Raw genomic sequence first — 20,893 nt, 5'->3', positions numbered from 1 at the left:
CATGTTTGGCATACATTGCAGGCTTACATGCACCACAGAGGGAGAATAAAATGGATACTGGCTCAGCAAAGCTAAAGCTAAAGTTGGCAGACTGCAGAATTAGTGGCTGTTTCTCTGTGTTCTCGAAATTGTCGGGTGGGAAGCCTGCTACTCATGGATGATGCGCTGGTTAATTCAAAGTAAAACAATTATATAAGAGAGAATATTACAATTCTTGTACTGTGTTATTTAAAAGGCCAGGTTAGAGAGTCGCTGCTTCTTTTAAGCCTTCAAACCCAGGAACCTATGACACTGAATCTAAGGAAGGACTGAAGGCCATGCTGGTGTGCACTGTTCCACCTGCTGCATTCACTCCATTCCAGTTGCTGTGGACAACTGGGAAGCCTTAGTGACAGTAAGCTTGGTGCAGGTGTTACCATGGCATGAGATGAACTTTAGGGATAATGTTCCAGTCATTCTGGTGCTGACACCTATAGACAGTGCACAAGTGGTATGTTTTTGCCATAAGCATTGCCTACAGTTTAGTGACAGATGAACTTAGTGTCCAAAGCTCATGCAAAATGAAACAGTGTCTCAGAAAGACCTTGTAGGGCAAGAAAGAAGAGATGGTATAATTGAGCAAGCCTTAGGGCATTTCCATGGAATATGTTCAATATTTGAATGTAGGCTGGGCAGAAATAGTTTCTGTAGACCATATAGCTAAATTCCTCCATACAATGGTGATGGTAGGAAGTTGTATGGAAATCTGGTGGTGGAAGGAGATAAAAAGAAATTGGAAAGTAATTTGAGAAAATTGTTTACTAGAAGAGTGTTAAAATGGTAGAGAAACCCAAACCAAAGTGTCCAGGAAACATAAGTTAGCAAGTGGATTATGAGCTAACCTTGTTCTAGAAGCTAAAACTAGTTTAGCAAAGGACCGAAGAAGGTCTCTGTTTCCTGATAAGAGCAAAAAGTACTGAATTTGTTATCTTACTGGATGTTTTTCTTTCTAAAAAAGTGGGATAAATAATGAGGTTTTTTGATTCTTTTGGATTCTTAATAAAAGAAGCAAAATTTTGGTTTGGTCAGAGAGTGAAAGTAACATTCTAAAGGAGGACTGTAACATAGCAGCTGTGTTACCTTGGAAACAGTGTGAACCATCATCATGCAGGTTGCATTAATAAATAGGTTATTAAGAGTACTTGTAACAAGGCATACATCATGTGGTATTGCATCAGACTAAATCAGTGTGTATTACCTTGAACTCTAGCTCTACTGGGACAAACCATTAGCTTGTAAAATAAATACAGGTTCAGTCATTTTAAAGACCATTAATAACTTAAAACAAATGAGGTTAGGAGCTCACTCATATCAAAGTTGCTATGAAAGGTTGTCCAGCTCTGCTAGGCTGCAATATGTACAAATTAGGAAGGGAAAGGGGATGAGAAGAATGACACATTCTTTTGCTTCAATATAATATAAAAGTTGCAAACTGTCAATGTTTGACTCAACCACACTGGTTGACCAAGAAGTACAAGTTGACCTTAGTATATGAAAAGCTATACCATAGGTTAAATCAAAGGTCTTTCTAGTTCAGCACTATTCCTTCCACAAGTACGTGTTTAGAGAAAGACTAAGAACAGGGAAGGGATTAATTAATCAATAAAGTAAAAACAGTTTTTGAGGAGTCAGAAGTTTAGAGCCTTTCTGAATTTCAGATACACTCAAAATACTTTGATCAACCTTGTTTAAAGGTTCTTCAAAAACAATTGCTTTTGAAATCCTTCTAGATATTTAGCATCCAAAACCATCTCCATAAGAAAGAGTTTTATGAGTGTAAAAATGTGAGAAAGTAGTTTCTTGTGCTTTTTTTAAAACCAGTTGTCCCATAGTTCTTGTTTCATGAGAAACAGTGAAGAATAACTTCTTTTAACCCAAATATCATTTTATATATTGGTTGCTTCTTTTTCAACTGAAAACCCTGCTCAGTAAGCTCTCTTCATATAAAAGCTGGTATCTACACTTTTTCTACTCTGTCCTTTCTGAAGGAATATTATAAATGCAGGGTTGTATAGATACTGGCTGTACTACGGATTTATATAGCAGCAAGCTGTTATTTCTGTTTTTCCTAATGAGCTTATCACAGATGTTTGTTTGATTACCCTTGAACACTGACTGAGATGGAGTTTTCAGAGGACTATTTAAAATGTCTCCAAGATCACTTGCCTGAGAGGCTATGGCTAATTTATAGATCATCATGCCTGCATAGTAAAAGCTTTTTTCTCACCATGTGCTTTACTTTGGCTTCTAGCAAGATTAAATTTCAGATGCCATTTTATCAGTGATTGAGTCACTACTGTGATATCCTTCTGCTATTTTTTCACATTTGATTCTAGTTTTAACTATAAGCAAATGAAGAGATTCTGATTTAAGAAGATACTGAACAGCACAGAACCCAACTCATAGTGGTTTCCCTCTATTTGAGAATTGCCCATTTATTCCAGTGCTTCGTTTTCCATCTAGTAACTAGTTTATAACCTACAAGAGGACTTCTTATGTTAAAATATCACAGCAATCCTTCTAGCATCAGTGAAGCATGTTTTATGATTTGGCAAAACTCTCCAGGGGCATAATATACTTACAGCCTGTAACTCCTTTTATTTCAGAAACTTCCTGGTAAGTGCACCATTGCTACTTGAGTTTTATTGTACAGAAATGTACAGAGAGGCTTCTCTATTCTTGTGTAACGTCACTTTCTTTTTCTGACAAATTCCTGAAGAAATATCTTCCAATCAATTCTGTGGAAAGCAGAAAATATTACATTCATTACCTATAATGTAGAACATACACATGTAATGTGTTGAAGTTGCTGATGTGGTGACACGGTTATTAAAACATATTGTTCCACAATTTTGGCCTGTCTCTGTAACATTATGAAGATAAGTGAAGGGGTCTCATCCATATCTCCACCAAGCAGGATCTGAGCTTCCCCAAGGAGCATTCCTTGTTCATTCAAATGTTTCCTGAAAACTGTGGTCATCAAAAGTAGAGTTGAGCCTAAGAATGAGGATTTTTGTGTTGTGGTAATGGAGTTTCTTTCCATAGTAAAAAATGATTTGGGAATTTTACATGAACATGTCAAGTAAGAGATGCAGAAAAATAGTTACTCTAAAATATTTTATTTAAAACAATATTTAAGTTCTTTATCTTTGTCTGCACTGCAAGAATTGAGCATTATATGTCCCACACATGAAATATTAAAATTCAAGCTTCCAGACTGCAGTGCCTTAGTATTTAACTACAACATGAGAAGTTTAACCACCCAAAATTCAGGATCAGGTTGCCCAACATTTCAGCTACCCAACCACAACACATATGGTAGGATTTTCCAGAGAGAAAACTGGGAGAATCTAAGATAGGATCCCTCCTCTCTGTGCTGATTTATATGGGGAATGAACATATCTAACTCTGGATTTGGATAGTTTGAGTATCTTCTGAGGTGCAGAACAGAAGGCATTCGTGATACTCTACACTCAAAATATCTTTAGTACAAAGGATTGTTAAAACTTTCCACAGGGTTAAAGCACAAAAGCTAAGTTTATACTTTTCAAAGACTCTTGAGTCTCCTTTGCATTTCAGATCTACAGTTATGAAATTACAAGAAGAATAGTTACATCTCTGGTATGCTGGGACGATCGATACACATTGTAACATAACTGAGGCATTTGTTTAAGACAGCAAGGATGGCCACTGAAGTGACTCGTGGGTCTGGGTGGATGTACAGGATCCGCTTAGCTTGTTATGGTGATCTTGAGGTTACATCCTCTGCTTTCAGGACGTGTGGACTTACAGTATTTTTTGTCAAGTCTGGATGAATGACATGACTGATGTTGTACGTTGATACACACTACCTGCTGTGGGTTGAGCAAGAATATTGTGTTCCTGAGTGCTGGGCACAGCACCCAGCTCACGAGTGCGGGCACAACTGTGCTGCCGGTGTAGTGTACCACGGACAGTCACCTCCTCGGTGGCCACGGGGCACAGCTTGTGCAAGCGTCAGGCACACGCTTTGTGGCTCGGGCAGCCCGCTGTCCGCCGCTGTCCCAGCGCACACCCCGCCGCTGCTCGGGTGAGTGCCTGTCATGTGGCGGGCGCGTCACGGGGGGCGCGGTGCAGCCGCCGGGACCGGAGGCGGTCTCAGTGTGCGCTCTGCCCCCGCCACACGCGTGGGTCTGCACGCCTGCCCCACGCCCGGGCACCGCGTCCTTCGGGGTCACTCCCCGTGTCGCACGGCGTGTGCGTGTGTGTGCCGGCCGCGGGCACCATGCAGTCGGTGTGCGTGCTGTGCCTCTCCCCGTTCGCCCTGTGCCTCCGCGTGTGCGTGTGCGGCCCCCGCCCCTGCGCGGCCCCCGCCGCAGCAGCGCCCTGCCCCTGGCTCGGGCGGGCGGGGCGCCCGGGGGGGCGGCAGGCGGGACCCCGCGGGGCCGCGGGGCACCGACCGCCGCCCCGCTCCCCGCAACGCCTGGCGAGGAGGAGGCGGCGCGGCGGTTCACTCGCCCGCCGCGGCCCAGCCCCTTCTCCCCCGGGCGCCGCCCCTCTCCGCGCCGCCTGTGAGTCAGGGCTTTGCCGGGCACGGGCGGCAGCCGGGGCCGGAGCGGGCGGGCAGCCGCCGCCGCGGGGCTCCATGGAGAAAGCGGCGGGCGAAGGCGGCGGCAGCAACAGCAGCAGCCGCAGCAGCAGCCGCCCCACGTCGGCGGGTTCGTCCCCCTCGTCGTCTTCCGCCAGCCGCGGGCTCCCGGGCCGGGCGGCGGCCGCGGGCAGGCTGGATGGCGGCGGGGGCGGCGGCAGCAGCCCCGGCTCGGCGGCGGCCAGCCCGGGGGGCGCGCAGGCGCCCGGCGGCGGCAGGCGGCGGGAGCCGGTGCTGGAAGGGACGCTCAGCAAATACACCAACCTCCTGCAGGGCTGGCAGAGCAGGTAAAGCGCCGGGCCGGCCCCCGGCGGCGCTGCGGGGCCGCGTCCTCGCCCCCGGCAGCCCCCAAGATGGTGCCCGGGCAACCGGCGCTGCCGCCCGAGCCGACCCCAACCTTCCCTGGCCGCCGCGTCCCGAGGCCGGGCTCCGTTCCCCTCTGTGCCCGCTCTCCTTCCTTTTGTTTGACTTGTTTATTTTCCCAGCCGAGTTTGGCATAAGGGCGGGCGGGGAGGTGGCCCGGCGCAGGGTCGGAGCGGTGTCCCCCGGCGCGGCCGCCGCAGGTGCGGGCGGGGGCAGGGGAGGGCTGAGGCTGCACATGCTGCTGTCCCTGCATGACAGGGCTCCGCTTTTAAGCTCCTTTTTCGATCACGTTAGTTTTCGTCTCTTATGAAGTTAGCTTGGATAACTAAAGAATGAAAAACTGAGAGCCTCCGAAAATAAATGGGGAAAAATATAATGCTTGTGATTATTACTATTCTTTTTTTTTAGCTCTGAGGTGGGACAGAGGAAACAGTTGCCTTTGTGTTCAATAAAATAATTTCTGTTGCTATGTCCTACCTGTTTGACAAGCCCTAATTTATGCTGATATGGTGACAGGCCCAGGTCCTGCAATTTGTTGGGTGTGGACAGGCTGACTTGCATCTGTGGAAGTCCCGAGGAAGGTCCAGTTTTGGTCTAGTTGCAGTGCAAAATTTTTATGGAGTTGGAGCCAGACTTTGGAGTTAATAGAGCTGTGTTGGGATCTGTTGAAAGCAAAAGAGATATCCTGTTATTTTTTACTTTTTGTTACTCAACTTTGTTGTCTTAATGGATGGACAAAGCTGTGTGTCCAAAACACAACTTCTCAATATAAAGCAATATTGTAGTGATTTTAAAGAGAAGAAGATGCTATAAGAGAGAATAAGCACAGGACTAGTTATAAAGCTCTTTACAGACCTTTAAGAAAACAAACAAAAAGACTAAAACCTGCTGTTAATTTACATTAGGTGATCACAAGCAATAAGTACATGGGAATGGCTGGGATCTTGATGTTCTGACAGTAAATTTAAAGCATTTATAAGTGACAGAGTTGCATAAGTGCCAGGGATGCTCTGGTGCTGAATCGTGTGTGGCTAAATCAGTGCTAGGACTACTGTAGCAGTACTTCCTGGAGAACTTCAGGAGCTGGTCTAATTCCATACACTGGAGGCCATGCATAGGTGTACCAGCTATAAATTACAAGTTTAGTATGAACTGGAGACACACATCTCCATTAAGCTTGACTGCTCCAGCAGAGACATGGAGAGGGCCCTTTTGCTGTCATTTGGTTACTGTAGTTCTGTTCTAAATGCACATTAGACTTTCATCTAGTTCTTGGTTTATGTAGTCCTCCTGTAGTTTTGTTTAAGAAACAAACACATTTGGATACCTAAAATGTAGGACTGAAATCCATGATTAAGAATTAAAAGGCCCCTCACCCCCTTTTTTTCCCCTTACACCTCCATCTCTTTTTATGGAGACAGTGGCTTCTTTTACTATGTGTGTTTTTAAGGGTTGTAATCTGAAACTGCAAAAGAGAGGTAATTGCTTATAAATCTTTGGGTCTAAAGCTACCTGTTTTTTGTATTTGGAAACATTAAATCTTTGATAAGGCTAACAGCTGGAAATAGAGTGCTTAATCTGTGCATGTCCAAGAAATTTTACCTGAAAACATGATGGAAAAAAGACAAATGTCACTTAAACAGTTCTACCACAGCACTTGGAAATTAATGTTGGTTTACTTTCAGCAGTCATTTTTAATAGTGCTTTATTGTGCTTTGTCAATTGCCATTTTTACTTTCTGTATGTCTGGCTTTTTGAGCAAGTGGTTTCTCATGAGGTAGTTTTTTAGGATAAGTAACTTTTTTAGTTTGCTTACCTACTCAGTTCTTTTGATGCATGTGGCTGTGGTTTGGGATGTGGAATCTGATACAAGTTCTAAACAGATCAATTGAAACTTGAGGCTCACAGAAGTTGATCTTATTATATAATGCTCAATAAATGAGTAGTGATCCATAGGTTTGAGCATGGTTGTCCATTTGGCCTTCTGGATATTTGTTATGGAATGTGTTTACTGTGAATTGGAGCTCATTCTGTAACAGTCTGTAAGTGACTTTGTAGCTGGCACTTGCAGCATATTTGTTAGCAGACAAATTAGTTTTGCATTTACTTCATTTGAAAAAACACAAGATTGTTCAGCTGCATGATCAATACACCCAGATGGCGTGAATATAAATAAAATGGAAAAATAAAGCGAAAACTGATAGAGTTCACTTATCATGGATTTGGAATGTTCTTCTTTAAAGCTCCTTATCCATTAGCCTAAATAATTTAAATGTAGTTAATGTTAACTCTTGCTGTGTGGTATTGAAGTTGAAAGGCTTTCCTAGATTATCCAACACTTAGTGTGCAGAGTAGCCTTTACAAGTCTGAAGCAATTACTGTAATTTGAATTATAATAAAGTAGTGTCACTTCTGAATAAATGTTCCTTTAGCAGGCATATGCAAGATAGTCTGATTTTGGATGAGGGAACTGAATATGATTACTGAGGCATAACACTTCATTTATAAGCATTAACTGAAGTAATTGAAGGCCTCAAAATCAGTCAATCTGGATAGCTGCATTACTTCTTATTTTGAGAATTTCCACATGTTTGTTGTTTGTTACTGAAGAAATCCATTTGTTCTGCTCTAGCAGATCAGGAACAACCTGATCTGGAAATGAGTGAGGTGATTCCTCAGCTTTATGGCAAGCAGAAGGAAAGGGTTGTTTCTTCTTTCAAGGTAGTTTGTTGTGTGAGAAAAGTGTCAAGGGGCCTGGGCATTTGCAGTGTCTCCACTTGAGTCTGTAACTTTCTGTGGATTTATTCTGGTATGGATACAGAGAGTGGAGCTTAATCTGAAACAGACTCTTTGACATAAGATCACTTGTGTCTGGTCTGAGACAGTACGACATCTGGCTGTCTTTTCTATGAAATTACAAGTAATTGTGTTCTCAATTGAAGTACTGTTACAAATAATTTCTATTGGGATTTACTTGTTACATGTGTATGGGAAGGTAGAGCTTGTATTTTAAGCAGGAATTATGTGGATTTGATGGACAAATATGTCTCTGTAGTGTCGTGTCATGCAAGACCTATTTTCCATTAATTAATTTGAAGTTATTGAAATACTTATTGCGTGTGACGTAACTATCCTGTCTTTTGATTAGACTGGCAAAATGTCGTAAAAAATCTTAAAACTCCCGTTTGCTCAAGGTAATAGGAAATTCACGGTGTCTGCATCCCCCTCTCTGCTTTTTTCCTGAAAATACTTAGTACTTACACTTGTAGGGTTTTATCCTGCAAGTATGTATAAAGTCCTGCATTTGAGCTGGGACTTAAATCTGTGTTTGTAACAACAATAAATGGAGCCATAGCTGATGGATATTGTTGTTTTTCTGAGCTAAACTGCTCTGTGTAAGTTGTTCTGTAGCCCAAGTGTTTTTTTAAACATTATTTTGGCCTACTCCTGTTTCCTCTCTCAGTTGGGAAATGTATTGTGTTACCAGCCTGCATGAATCATACCTCACTTCTTGTGCTTGGGCACCACCAGACTTCTTTTGGGGATTAGCTGCATTCCCTGTAGGTCAACAAGAAGTGTACTTTGGGGCATTCTGGGGATTTTTTTGCACTCAGGATCTTTATCAGGCTCTCCAATGCTGTGATGTAATCTCATTTCTTGTGTAGTTGCACAGAGCAGTTGCAGTCTGACTCCTGCCACAACAGAAAGACCCTTTCTTATTATCAGGGTCCCAAGCAGCAGGTAGCCATCAGATTTTAATGCCACTTCAGCAGCTGATTTCACTGGCTCCCAGAACTTGTGCTGCTCTGACTGCAGCTGTTACAGGAGAGTTTTCTATGTATGCTGACAAAATGTGTCAACAGTGTATTCTGCTGTAGCACAAAAATCTGTGTGTAACTTTTTTTTTTTTTTTTTAAATTTATATATATATGTTCTGGAGAAACAGATTGTGACCTAGAAGAATTGACAAAGGTATCTTCAAACACAGTAATAACCTCCCTCTCCCTCTTTCTGAATCAGCTAACTAGTCTTTCACAGAATTTTGTGATTGACACATCTGCTTGTAGTGTTTTGGGGTAGTTAGCACCTCTAGTACTTGCTAGTATTCTTAGTATTCTTCAGTGTAGTATATACTATAGATAATATTATATATAGTATTCTTCAATGGTACAAGTCAATTTGTTTGAGCAATGAACTGGGGCATTTTTCCAGTATAAAAAAACAGTATATAGTTACTGAACAAACTATATGACTATGGTATACCTGTATAGCTGCTGAGGGGGAAATCTGTCCTAGAGAAATAAACTGAGTTTTTTTAGTATAAAAATAAGCCACACTCCTAATAAGCCATATTAGCCATATTAATAGCCTAACAGTAAGAGAGTATCTGAGAAGGAGAAAATAGCCACACGCTTAATTCAATGTTTGCGAAGTTTGCTGAAATGGGAATTTTTTGTGTTCTTACTGGAGTTAGATTAACACCAGCTCCTCCACTGTGTATTTTTTCATCTTGGTGTGATTCTGTGGTGTGTCTGTCCAGGGCTTTGTGTAGTGTTGTAACACCCTCCAGGATTTACTTGCAGAGTCTGTGAACAGGGAGACTCCTTTTTAAGGAGCTGGAGATATACAATATATTCTGTTTCTTCTGTTGTTCTACATCTCCTGCTTGAATTTTGGAGCCTTGCTTATAATTTGTTAGGAATTGTGTAAACCTCAAAATTTCAAGGTGATTTTATACTATAGTGCTAACATTCTGTTAAAGATTTTACTTGCAAAATAGATTTTACTGGAAACTGTGTTATCCCTTCACTTCTAGGCTCTATTTGTAGTAGGGAGGCAATGTGAAAAGGAAGAAATCTACTTAAATCCAACTTATTTTAGTTCTCTGGAGCAAATGATGTTTCCTGTGCTAAACACTCAGTAGCTGCATATTTTACCTTATTTAAATCAAGATATATGTCATTAATCTTTAATAAACTTGGAATTTAAAATGCCAAAAAGTCAGTTATTAGTAAATTCTGTTTTGGATTAAGGCACTAATCTGTTTTCTTAATCCTAAAATCTATGTAGCAAAAATAATCACATTGAAGTGTAAGCTTTTTTTTTTCTTCTTCTCCTTCCTTCACTTTTTGCTGTTGAAACTTTTCCCTCTGAAGTATAATTAATGTTCACTTAAAAAAAAAACCAAATGAAAGTAAAAAGAAATAAATCAATGTTTTAAAATGTATATCCCTAGTTTCTTTGTAGGAAAATTTAAGTTAAGGTGTACCTTCTCTTTGTTTAGTTAGTGGCTGATTAAACCTAACTGGTTTAATGGCAGGCTGGTTGATCAGTTTGAATAGCTTTTTCTGTTGCCTCAACCATCTCTGTTGGGAGAATGGAGAAGGTGTTTCAAACAGCAAAGTCAGAGAAAGAATTTTAACAAGGTAAGAGAGAGGCTGAGAAATCCATCATTCTCTGCCCTTCAGTAGTGCTTGCAGGGAACATTTGGAAGAAGACAACTTTGAACCTCAGGCTTAAATTGAAAAGGAATATCTTGTGGTTAAGGAATTGGTTTGCATTGTGGGGGTGTGGATTCTGGTTGGAGAACTGCTATGGACATTTCTCTTGTCCCCAGGCAGGTAACCCAAGCTCTTTGTTCCTCAGCTGCTTGTGTCACATGGTGTTGGGGCTGCTTATGCCTATGCAGAGGATAAATTCATATAATGGATAATAACCTAATGCAGAAGATGCTTGATGATAATGTAGGAAAAATCTGTTTGAAACAGATGAGACTCGGGCATTTTCACTCAGGCTGTATATTTGGGATTTGTGAGTGCTCTTCAGAGCTGAGCAGCAGTCTTGTACCAGAGGGAATGAAGTGACAGTCAAAATAGAGTGTGGTCTTCCTTTCACCCAGATGTCACACTTAGCTCTCAGGCAGTGCAGAGAAGTGGCAGTTGGCACTAGCACTGAAACAGGCACTTGCCCTTCTCTGGGTTTTGTTATTACTGGCTCATTTTGCTGCTAGCTTTTTCAGTGGGGATTTCTGTGCTTAGCAAGGCAATGATAAGTTTGGTTAGAGGGAGCGCACATGCACTTGCTGGCTCATTTAAAAAGCCCCACCAATTTATGAATATGGATTTTGTTAACGTAGGAGAAGTGACAGTAGGTTGTTAAACTAAGTAATGTGCCTGGAATAATTTTATGAGTATGTAAGTATTCAAAAGTTTTCCCTAGTCATTTTATATTTAAAACCAATTGTTCAGTAAGAATCTATTTGGTCTTTAGCTTCACCTAATACTTTTTGTTCTTTATGATATATTTAAAAGACTGAACTTTCTAAGTGAAAAGGTTGCTAAAAATTGCCATAATGATGGCTATTTAATGTACAACTATATTTGTTAAATATGTATTTTAATGAATGATGGAAAAAAGTAGTGAATTTGGTTCATTGAGAAATGCAGTTTGTTTCCATATAATAAACTAATGCAACTGTATTTACAAGTATCTCGACATTGTGCTTTAGATCTTGGAGGCTTTTGTTGATTTCTTCCTGAGATGTTTGATTACTTTTCCGAACGTAATCCAGAGAGACAGAGTTTGATTAGTACTTAACTGTTGCATATAAAAATGTTGCTGTAAATTCTGTCTAAATGCTGCTGCACTTCACTTTCCAAGATGGCATTTAATTTGTAGGTAATTTAAAGCTGAAGGGTGGAGATTCTTAACTACTCAGTTGTATAGCACAAGCCGTAGTATTTGCCATGTTTTCTGTTGTGTCTAGACTTGTGTTTCTCTTTGGATATTGATCTGAGGATTTATCTTCTGGTGGTAGAGGATTCTTCACCATAGCCATGGGAACAATTTGCTCAGAGTTAATCACTACTTAAAAACTGCCTGTTGTACTTAGTGCGTATCAGCCTTTAACTCTTCAGTGAATCTCATGATGCTGGACTGAACATACCTTGTATCACATTTGGGCTCTACGTTTGTTATTTTTGGGCAGGCTAAGTGGTTATCTTTTATCTGTGTTTGGAGTATCAATGGAGTTTTCGTACTGCAAGTCAGCTCTCCCAGCAACTTTAGTAATTTATGATAGTCCTGATGGTTATTCAGTGTTTCAAAGTTTTTATTTAAATGGGACACCAGAACTGTGTACACATTTAGTTGTAGTTGCATACAATACAAGGATAATGTACTCTGTTTGCTCCAACTCAATATATATTGCCTGCTTAAAAAGCTGAAAGACCAACCAGGTCTTTGTTGGTTATTTTTTTAAAAATTAGGTTGTTAGTTTTGCCTCCTAAGTTTAATTGTTAGTCTGATCACAGGCAACACTGAGACCTCATGTTCTTTGGTGTTGCTTGGGTTCTCCAGATAGGTATCTCCATACCCACACTCTTGTTATTTTCTATTTACTTAAGCTGCTATATCCTGGTGCTTGTTATGCCATTTTCTCCTGGCATCCAGTATACTACTTGATCCAGGAACATATGGTATAGTACTACCCAAGTGAGTGCCAGAACTGTCAAAATGAAGGGTAGCACTTCACTACCTTTTTTTTTTTTTTTTGTCTGGGAAGGTGTTGGGAAGGGTTGCTGTGGTAGCTGTCAACCTGCAGACTGCTCTCTCCACAGTTAGCATGTTTTGGCATATCCCCAGTGATTTTTCTTGGGCTTTCTCATGGTGCATGCAGGCCCTGGTTTTTGGGGGGGGGGGGGGGAAATAGCAGTTAATTATTTGTTTAGGAAGACAATCATTTTAAAGTATAGTTGAGGAAAGTTATTAGTAGTTGGAAGAATTATTTGACCAAAATAATCAGTAGGTTTTCCTTACCCTGATTTTTTATGAGTAATTTCTTTTCCAGGTGAATCCTGTATCTTGTAATTATGACTTTTTTGTCACTAGATGTGTAATTTTATTTTGACAGTATTGGAAAGCATGATGTTGGCTGATGATAGCCTATTTTCATATCATCAGCAATCTTTATGGAAATTTTTCCTTCCATGTAGGTCATTGCTAAGCACTCCAAAGCCAAGTACTGATTGCCAGAATACCCTATTAGAAATACATTCACTCAAATAACCTCACTTAGTTGTATTTTGAGGCTAGCTCCATCTTTTAACTGTTTTTCAGTGCATTTAATGTGTAATTTTCTGTGGTTTGGGTGCTTGCCCATTGTTTTTGATGAAGAGGAGCTGGATGCATCAAGTATTGATGAACCTTAACCTTTTTTTGTCATTCACTGTATGCGTGGTGTAACCTAGCAATTTTGTTGGTGATGTTTTTTTTTGTTAAAATTGCAGTGAAATTTGGAGTATGAGTCTTCAAAATAAAAGACAGGGATAGACTGATGTGTAGTACTAATTGCTAAATGCTTGGTGCTTGTTTAGGACCTTCCTGCAGGCTAAATGTGGTTGCTGTTGGCTATCAGCATTTGTAGGTGCCTGAAGAGGTACTTGACTTAAAAGATCTTAGTCTGTGAGTTGGATGGTTCTAAGTTGAAATCCCTAAATTGCCATTTTTATTGTGCTTTTGAGTAAGTTACTACTATAAGTTGATGTATCAAGTACATATTTCTCAGTGACTGAGAAAATGGCTTTTTTCAACTGCACAGCCATTCAGGGGTTGTCTATTCCAGGGTTAAGGCCGGTGCCTTATATAGTGTACCTTTAATCAGGTTTACAAAATTTTTTATAAAATAAGTTGATATTTTTTTGATTTGCTTGAGAATGGACTTGGAGAACAGTCAAAAGTAGTGGTGAGACAGGAAGTACATAAGGTGGGGCTGTGAGTTGATAAAACTTCAGTATTTACCTTACATACAGAATTGTGAACTGCACTCCACTTACAGCTATGTTGGTTGCTACATCTTTCATTGAGGTAGGGCACACACACTGTGAGAAAATCTGCACACTGCAGTCAGAGTAGTGTGTTTAACCTCAGCTGGAGAAAGGTGTGTGTGTTTTTCCAGCTTTGGAATATGGAGAAAATCTTCCTAGTAAAAGGTGACTTGTTTAAGCAAATACAGGCAAGACCAGGCATTCTGCTATTTATCTGCTTGAATTTATGAAATGAAAAAAAAAAAAGAGGAGGGAAGAAGAGAGGAAAAGGCCAATTTCTTGTCTGTTGCCATTGTTTGTAGTTGTGTCAAGTTTCTGTGTAGTGCTTTTATCATGGTGATAGGAGGAAAACAATGAACTTAATCATGAAAAAGGTACCAAGGTGTAGACAAATTAACTTTATTCCAGCCCAAAGTAGCACAGTGGAGGAGCAAAACAGGTTATTTACTGCTGCAAGCATCAAGCATTTGGCATTTTTGGCAGGGTGCTTCATTTAGTTTTGGTGTTTTTATTTTGGTTGTTTTTTAGCTGAAAGGTTTGCCTTCCACATCATAAAGTGTAATGTGGTTTTTGTCTCTACTTTCTTTGCTTCTCTGCTTTTTTCCTGTTTTACCTTACCAGCTTAGTGAGCTTTGTTTTACATTGTGTTAGTGTATCAAAATTCATCCTATTTTTATTATGCAAGTAGAAGGAAGGGATGGCTTGACAATAGAAAAGGGAGGAAAGAAAAGAGTAGAATGGCTGGAGAGTTTTAGAAAAGGAGTTAAAGCGTTTGGAGGATGGACTGATGAAGGCAAAGCACACTGTAGTGACAGGATGAGAGGGAATAGTTTCACAATGAAATAGAGTAGGATTAGATGAGATGTTGGGAAGAAATTCTTTACTGTGAGACTGACAAAGCACTGGCACAGGTTACCCAGAGAAGCTGTGGATGCTCCATCCCTGGAAGTGTTCAAGACCAAGTTGGATGGGGCTTTGAACAACATGCTGTAGTGAAAGGTGTCCCTGCCCATGGCAGGAGGGTTGGAACTGGGTGATCTTTAATGTCCCTTCCGACCCAAACCATTCTGTGATTCTGTGTAAGGGAAGAAACAGGGGTGAGGCGGAAGTAGATGCTCAACTGAGGACAGCACAAGGCTAGACCTTTACTTCTTTAGAAAGAAAGTCTGGAAGTTGTGTAACATGAATTCAGAATGAAGTCTTGAAAACCCAAGTGAGAGAATTTGCTCTTATTTATGCATTTTAACACTGCCATTAAGAATGGCACACAAGAAGTAGTGAGTAAAGTAGTGTTTTTTAAATTGCAGAATGTGCAGTGAGGATTTTTCTGGTTTTGCTTTCTTCCCTTTGCCATCTTCTGTAGCAGAGCTAATTTCAGGTAAGTAGAGGACTGATGTGAATAGCAGTCAGAGGAAGCTAGTGACAGTATCTGTCTGGATATATATTAACGTGCCAGACTTACCTTTGCCCTTTTAAACACAGTATTGTTTATATGGGAATTCAAGCATCTGTGATGATTAAACTATTTTCTTGCTAAAGGTTGTAAGTATTGTTTTTTCATTTTTGATTGGAACACTAATGATCTGGATTTTTGTAGAAGAGTATTTCTAGAAAAAATATATGTATGTGTGTACAAAGCAGCAGCCAAATGTACAAAGGTCTTCAGAAGTTATGTTTGCTCACCAATCTAAATACTCTTTTTTTCAGAAGGATCAAGGCTAATGCTCTGCATATCTTGCAACATGTTGTTGAAACCACCCTCTTACGGGTTCTGTGGACTCTATACATATCTGTCAAAGAGACAGTGTTGACAAGATACTTGTTAAAGATTGCTGCATATCAGATGACAGGATAAAGACCAAACATAGAAACTTAAACTTCTCATTTCAGTCAATGAAATATTAGTCGTAAAAGTAAAGGCAAGGGAAAAAACTATTGGATTGTGAAGTATTGGCACAGAAAGTTGAAAAGTTCCAGCTATTCTGAGATGATGTAAGAAAGGTCTGGTTTCTGCAAAACTTTGTTTGAACAAGCTAGGTGCAGAAGAGCTGGAAGGAAACTAGCATGCTGATCTTGTCAAGATTCTTTGTATATCATATTTTCTTCCATATGATGTGTAAAGAAAATACTTCATTGGATATGTTCATTCTTCCCAACTGGGAACTTTTTAGACTGTGGATAAAAAGAAAATTTCAAATACTAGGAAGAATGAACAGAAGGGAAGACATAAAATTGGGAACTTGAGAAATTGCCAAAGTAAGACCTTAACTTGCCTTTTGCTTCTTTTTTTTCTTCTGTGTGTTTATCTCCCTATATATAAGAAGAATATGCAGTTCACAAAAATGGCATTAGTATAACATAGGTGAGTTCTCAGCCCCTTGTGTATGGCAGTGAAATGAATATTTCTTGTCCAACAGGTTTTGCCAGTGAAATAATATTGTAAATGAAACTTACAGTTGGGGGAAATGCCAACATTCATGCGTTTCAAGTTTGAGAATCTAGATAATAAATTATCTGCATTTTGAAAGTGAAAATAACAGCTCATATAACCATTGCAGTAAAAAACCACAGAACAAATTTAAAACTAGATGTTTTATTCCATCAACTTGCACAAAAATTATTGTTGAAATCGATGTGTTCAGAAGGAGTTTGCCTGCTAGAAAATATCTAGTATTTCATGTATTCACTTAGAATATATCATAATACTTTATATCTAGAACAGCTATAAAGAATATACCCTCAATTAAATATAAGAAGTACAGAGTGGAATGGAGGAATGAAGAATTGGCTTGAGGACTGGTGTCTCCTGGCATCATATATGTATCTTTTTCTCTTGGAAATGACCTTTAAATTTTTTGTTTTCCTTTTGCTGGTGGTAATCAGATCTTATTACTATGAGTATCTTCCACATAAATTACATGAGTAATGTAGATATGTCCACAAGCCAAAAATAGCTAAATGAATGTGAGGCAGGTATCAGAAAGCAAGATTCTTGAATACAGAAGCTTTGTATAGGCATTATAAATCTGGTGACCTAGATTGCTGAGGATAAGCACACTTCTGATAAAAGGTGTTTCAAACTATTTCTCTTTTTTGTTAGAAATGGTAAAGGGAAAAAAAAAAAAACTTGGACGTTTTTGTCAGTATTGCAGTGCATTACTCAAAAATAAAATACTAAAACTGGTTTGTAGCACAATTGTTCTATTGTTTAAACTTTTAACACCATATTTTGGTGTGATAGTGTCTTCTTAAAGAATCCAAAGTTTTTTAAAGTTTTTATCTTTCATCTGAAGACACCACAGGTACTTCACAAAAATTTGAAACATCAGATGTGATGCTTAACATTCCTGAGGTTAGAGTAAGAGAGGCTGGATCTCTGACCACAAATTTCCTCATTAAATGATTACTAGATTATAAATATATATTGTTTTTCTTTTCTTGGTGTAATGGCGACGTCTAAAAATGACTCTCATTGATTGCATACAAGATGATTTTCAAATCTAAACATTAATTTTTCAGTTTACAGGAAGGTTATTATTTCTTGAGGTCTTTTATTCCTTGATGTTTTTAGCTACAGACTAGAAAGTAACAGTGAAGAGTTTCTATCTCCTGGCAATGATTCTTGCTGAGGACAGGGCATTGCAAAACAAGGATGAACTCTGAAGGTCTGGCAAAGAAGTCAGTGAACTGTGATACAACCTCAGTAGAACTCTGCTGACTCAAGGCAGCTAATTGAAAATTTATGCAATAATATCCATCGATAGGATGTGGTTATGCTTAGAACCTCATTGGATTGCATTATTGTAATGCAGTATGGTCAGTATCTTTCTTTGACGGGTTCTTGTTAAAAAGTTGACTTCAACAAAGGAGCTTCTGAATATGGAAAAATGTCAACTTGAAATCTAATAGATCTAAAAACAAACTAGGAGTAGTCTTGAATATATTTGAAAACTTTTCTGCCATTTTAAAAGCACAAATGAAATGCTTACCAGTCCTTAACATAACATGTACTGAGAAAAAAAAGAAAAATAATCTTACATAATATGGCAATCTTTATTCATAGTTACTTCCTTTTGTAGATCACTATGTAAAATTAAATTTTTAAAAAAATTAACTGTGTAATCATGCTGTACTTCCCTGTCTACGCTTCTATTGCCAGTACCTCTGTTCTCTTTTATTTCTTCAAGCTATTTTGAGCATCCTAAGGCATTTCTGTAATTCCATATTCTGTTTGTAAAAACTACAGTTATAATTGATGCTGATGCAAGTCCTGTCCACTTAAGTCTGTGTCCACATTTAATACTTACCCGGCATCATACAGTATATCTGCAATTGTTCCACACCCAGTATGGAATGCAGTTTACTATGCCTAGTGAAGTCATCATCAGGGAGATAGTAAAAGGGATCTGGAGGCTGCTGATAAAATGTGTAGTTCATATTTTTCTTTTCTATTTCTTCTTTTCTCTCTGTTTCTCTCTGGGAGGCCACTTTAATCCAAACATGCTATTGAGGCTTATTTCAGAATTATCTCTTCTCCTCCAACATTGCACTGGTTAGGGGAAAATTGATAATTTTCCCCCAAAGTGAGAGCTGGAACACCTGATCTGGGAGTAGTTCTGTCTAGCTGGGTCTCTTTGCTCCTGGATGAGAAAAACACAGCCAGAGACTGGAACACCAGAAACTTCTAATTCCTTGTTTTTCTTCTGTTATTAAATATCTTGCTAACAGGACTGCTAGTTTTCCCCCTAGTGAAAATGTAATTATGCTGGGAAATGCACTGGAACTCTTATCCTTCTTTTCTAATTAAGATACTAATTTAGACTTGATAGTCATAAGAAGCTGTGAGAACAGCCAGTATCTTAAAGCAGAGCTCACAAATGTGGGAATGGATTGCAGTGAGCAGTTGATGACCTGTGGGTTGTGACAGCCATGTTCAGTTGCTCTGTCCTTGCTGGGGGTCAGGGACTCAAACTGCTAGTTTGCTTCTGCAGCTTTCTGGTAATCCAGTGCTTTCCCAGCCTTTATGTCCTGGCGTGCCCCGTGCTGCTTAGGGGGTGTGGGCAGGTGAATCCCGCATCCCCCGATGCTCAGGAGTGTTCTGCCGTGGTGGTTTGTGCTGGCTGCCCTCAGCGCTGCCTTGGTGCACTCAGCACTTCATGGCCTGGGGTTCATCTGCACCTCTGAGCTCACTGGTGAGAGCTTTCAGCTGTACTGAGCTCATTCACAGCCCCTGGGCCCAAAGGATAGGTGGCAGGCATGGCACGGCTTGCTTCATCCAGTGCTTTAAATGCTGTTGGCCAAAGGAAATCCTGTGACAGATACTGTAATTTTGCTGTGCTGTGAACCAAAAGGCTGGCAGATCATTCAGATGTATCTCAGGGTTTCCTGTAGCACACTGTGCTCCTGTCTGTGAGGGAGAAGAATTGGAAGTGTCTCCCTGTGCTTTGACCTTTTGTAGAGGGGTGAGATGACTGTGAAAACTTGTGGGAGGCTTAGGTGGCTGCTCCCTGGGCACAGGGTTTCTAGTGGGAGTCCCTGCATTGAGGGATGAGCTGCAGAAAATAGCTGGAATGTCTAAGCAGACTGGAGCAGCTTACAGCTGCTCATCACTTAGGTTCTTATCTTTTCACTATGCTAGTTTTTCAATGGAGGAATTAAAGCCTTGAGGAGAAGAACTGATCAGCTGCCAGCTGTAGTCTTGCTCCTTGAGCTGAACAAACAGGTTGGCAGTGCAATATTGAGTTTTTCTGCAGGATCAGATAAATGATACTAGTCTGCCTGTCCTTCTTTCCATGTTCTAAGGATCTCTCTCTTTCCCATTTATTTGATCTTGCTTTTTGATACCCTGACAGCAAATGTAGGGGGGAGTAGTGCTATAGGAGGTGGACTGAGGAGAAGAAAACATTTGAAAGTAAGGAGATCAGATATGAACATATTACAGGTGCTAAAAATTAGAGGTAGATGAGCTGTGACCTCAGGTTCCAGAGAAATGGCTAACGACATGATGCTTTTTGTCGGTTTTATTCCCCTTGAGGTTAATTTTTTTTTTTTTTTTCAAAAGTGGCACTTGAACAGATTGAGCACAAGAGGTGGAAATAGGTGTCTCAACTGAGGGAGCTGGAAAGCTTAGTGGAACTGTCACTAGTAATAGAGAAAGCAGCTGGTATAGGCAAAAATATAGTGTAGTTTCTCACAGATATTTTTTACTTGAGATGGTGTCAGGACATCAGGAGCAGATATCCGAGAGACTGAAAATACCTACTCTGAGCTCTCATGTTGAGTTTTAACTTTCATTGAATAACTTCCTCAACTGGATTTCATTATTAGAATGCTGAATTGCCTGCTTTTTAACAGAAAATTAAAAGAATTATGAAACAAACTTGGTTCTGGAAATGTGAAAACTATTTCTGCTCTGGCTTTTTATTTATGTATTGCCTCCATTTGTTTTGTGCTTACATTTTTGGTTTGTTGGTGGTGTAATCTTCTGTTAGGTACTTGGATTCTTGGATGGATCTCTTCTGTTTGAAGGAGTATTTTACACTTGTGAGTTGGTTAATGCACTCCCCTTGCACCTCATTTCTGTAGACATGTGCCAACAGAGAGTTGAATTGTCATGTTTATACTGCTGAAGTAAAAAATGAATCTACCTTTTGTATTTCCCTTCACAGGAAAATGATCAGCTTCTTGAAATCCCTGCTATCGAATTTTTTCCTGAAATTCTTTTTTGTGTATTGTTACCTGCTTTTTCATTCTTTCAGAGTCTGCATAGTAGGTGAGCTGGCTATTGCAGTTCTAACAGCAAGCATGAGGTTTACTCTTAGAGGAGTTTAAGAATATGCCTTAAATTATTGCTGGTGTTTTAGTGTGTTATTGAGAAGTTTTTAATCCAAGTAATTTGTGAGTTTTTTTGTGTGTGTTTGTTTGTGTTTTTTTGGTTTTTTGTGGTTTTTTTTACAGTTTTTTTTTTTAACTGTTCTTTTATCATGCTGTCTGCTTCTCAGTGCTCAAAATGAAATGAAAAGCAGAGAAGGTTACCTTG

General features: G+C 39.8%; 1 protein-coding gene across 2 annotated transcripts in view; it reads left to right on the top strand.

Moving 5' to 3' along the window:
* Positions 1–4,497: 4,497 nt before the first annotated feature.
* OSBPL10 (oxysterol binding protein like 10) overlaps positions 4,498–20,893 on the top strand; it is a 112,806-nt gene continuing 96,410 nt past the window's right edge. The window contains exon 1 of one of the 2 annotated variants that reach the window (XM_053984114.1): positions 4,498–4,953. In XM_053984114.1, the coding sequence (XP_053840089.1) occupies positions 4,664–4,953 (290 nt within the window). In that variant the 5' untranslated portion in view covers positions 4,498–4,663. The remainder of the gene's footprint in view (positions 4,954–20,893) is intronic. The other variant, XM_053984121.1, reaches the window with a different exon arrangement.

The sequence above is a fragment of the Vidua macroura genome, chromosome 1 (genome assembly GCF_024509145.1).
Source record: "Vidua macroura isolate BioBank_ID:100142 chromosome 1, ASM2450914v1, whole genome shotgun sequence".
In the NCBI taxonomy this organism is placed as follows: Eukaryota; Metazoa; Chordata; class Aves; order Passeriformes; family Viduidae; genus Vidua; species Vidua macroura.
The sequence above is the reverse complement of the archived record's forward strand: the minus strand, read 5'-3'. Positions and strand labels throughout refer to the sequence as shown.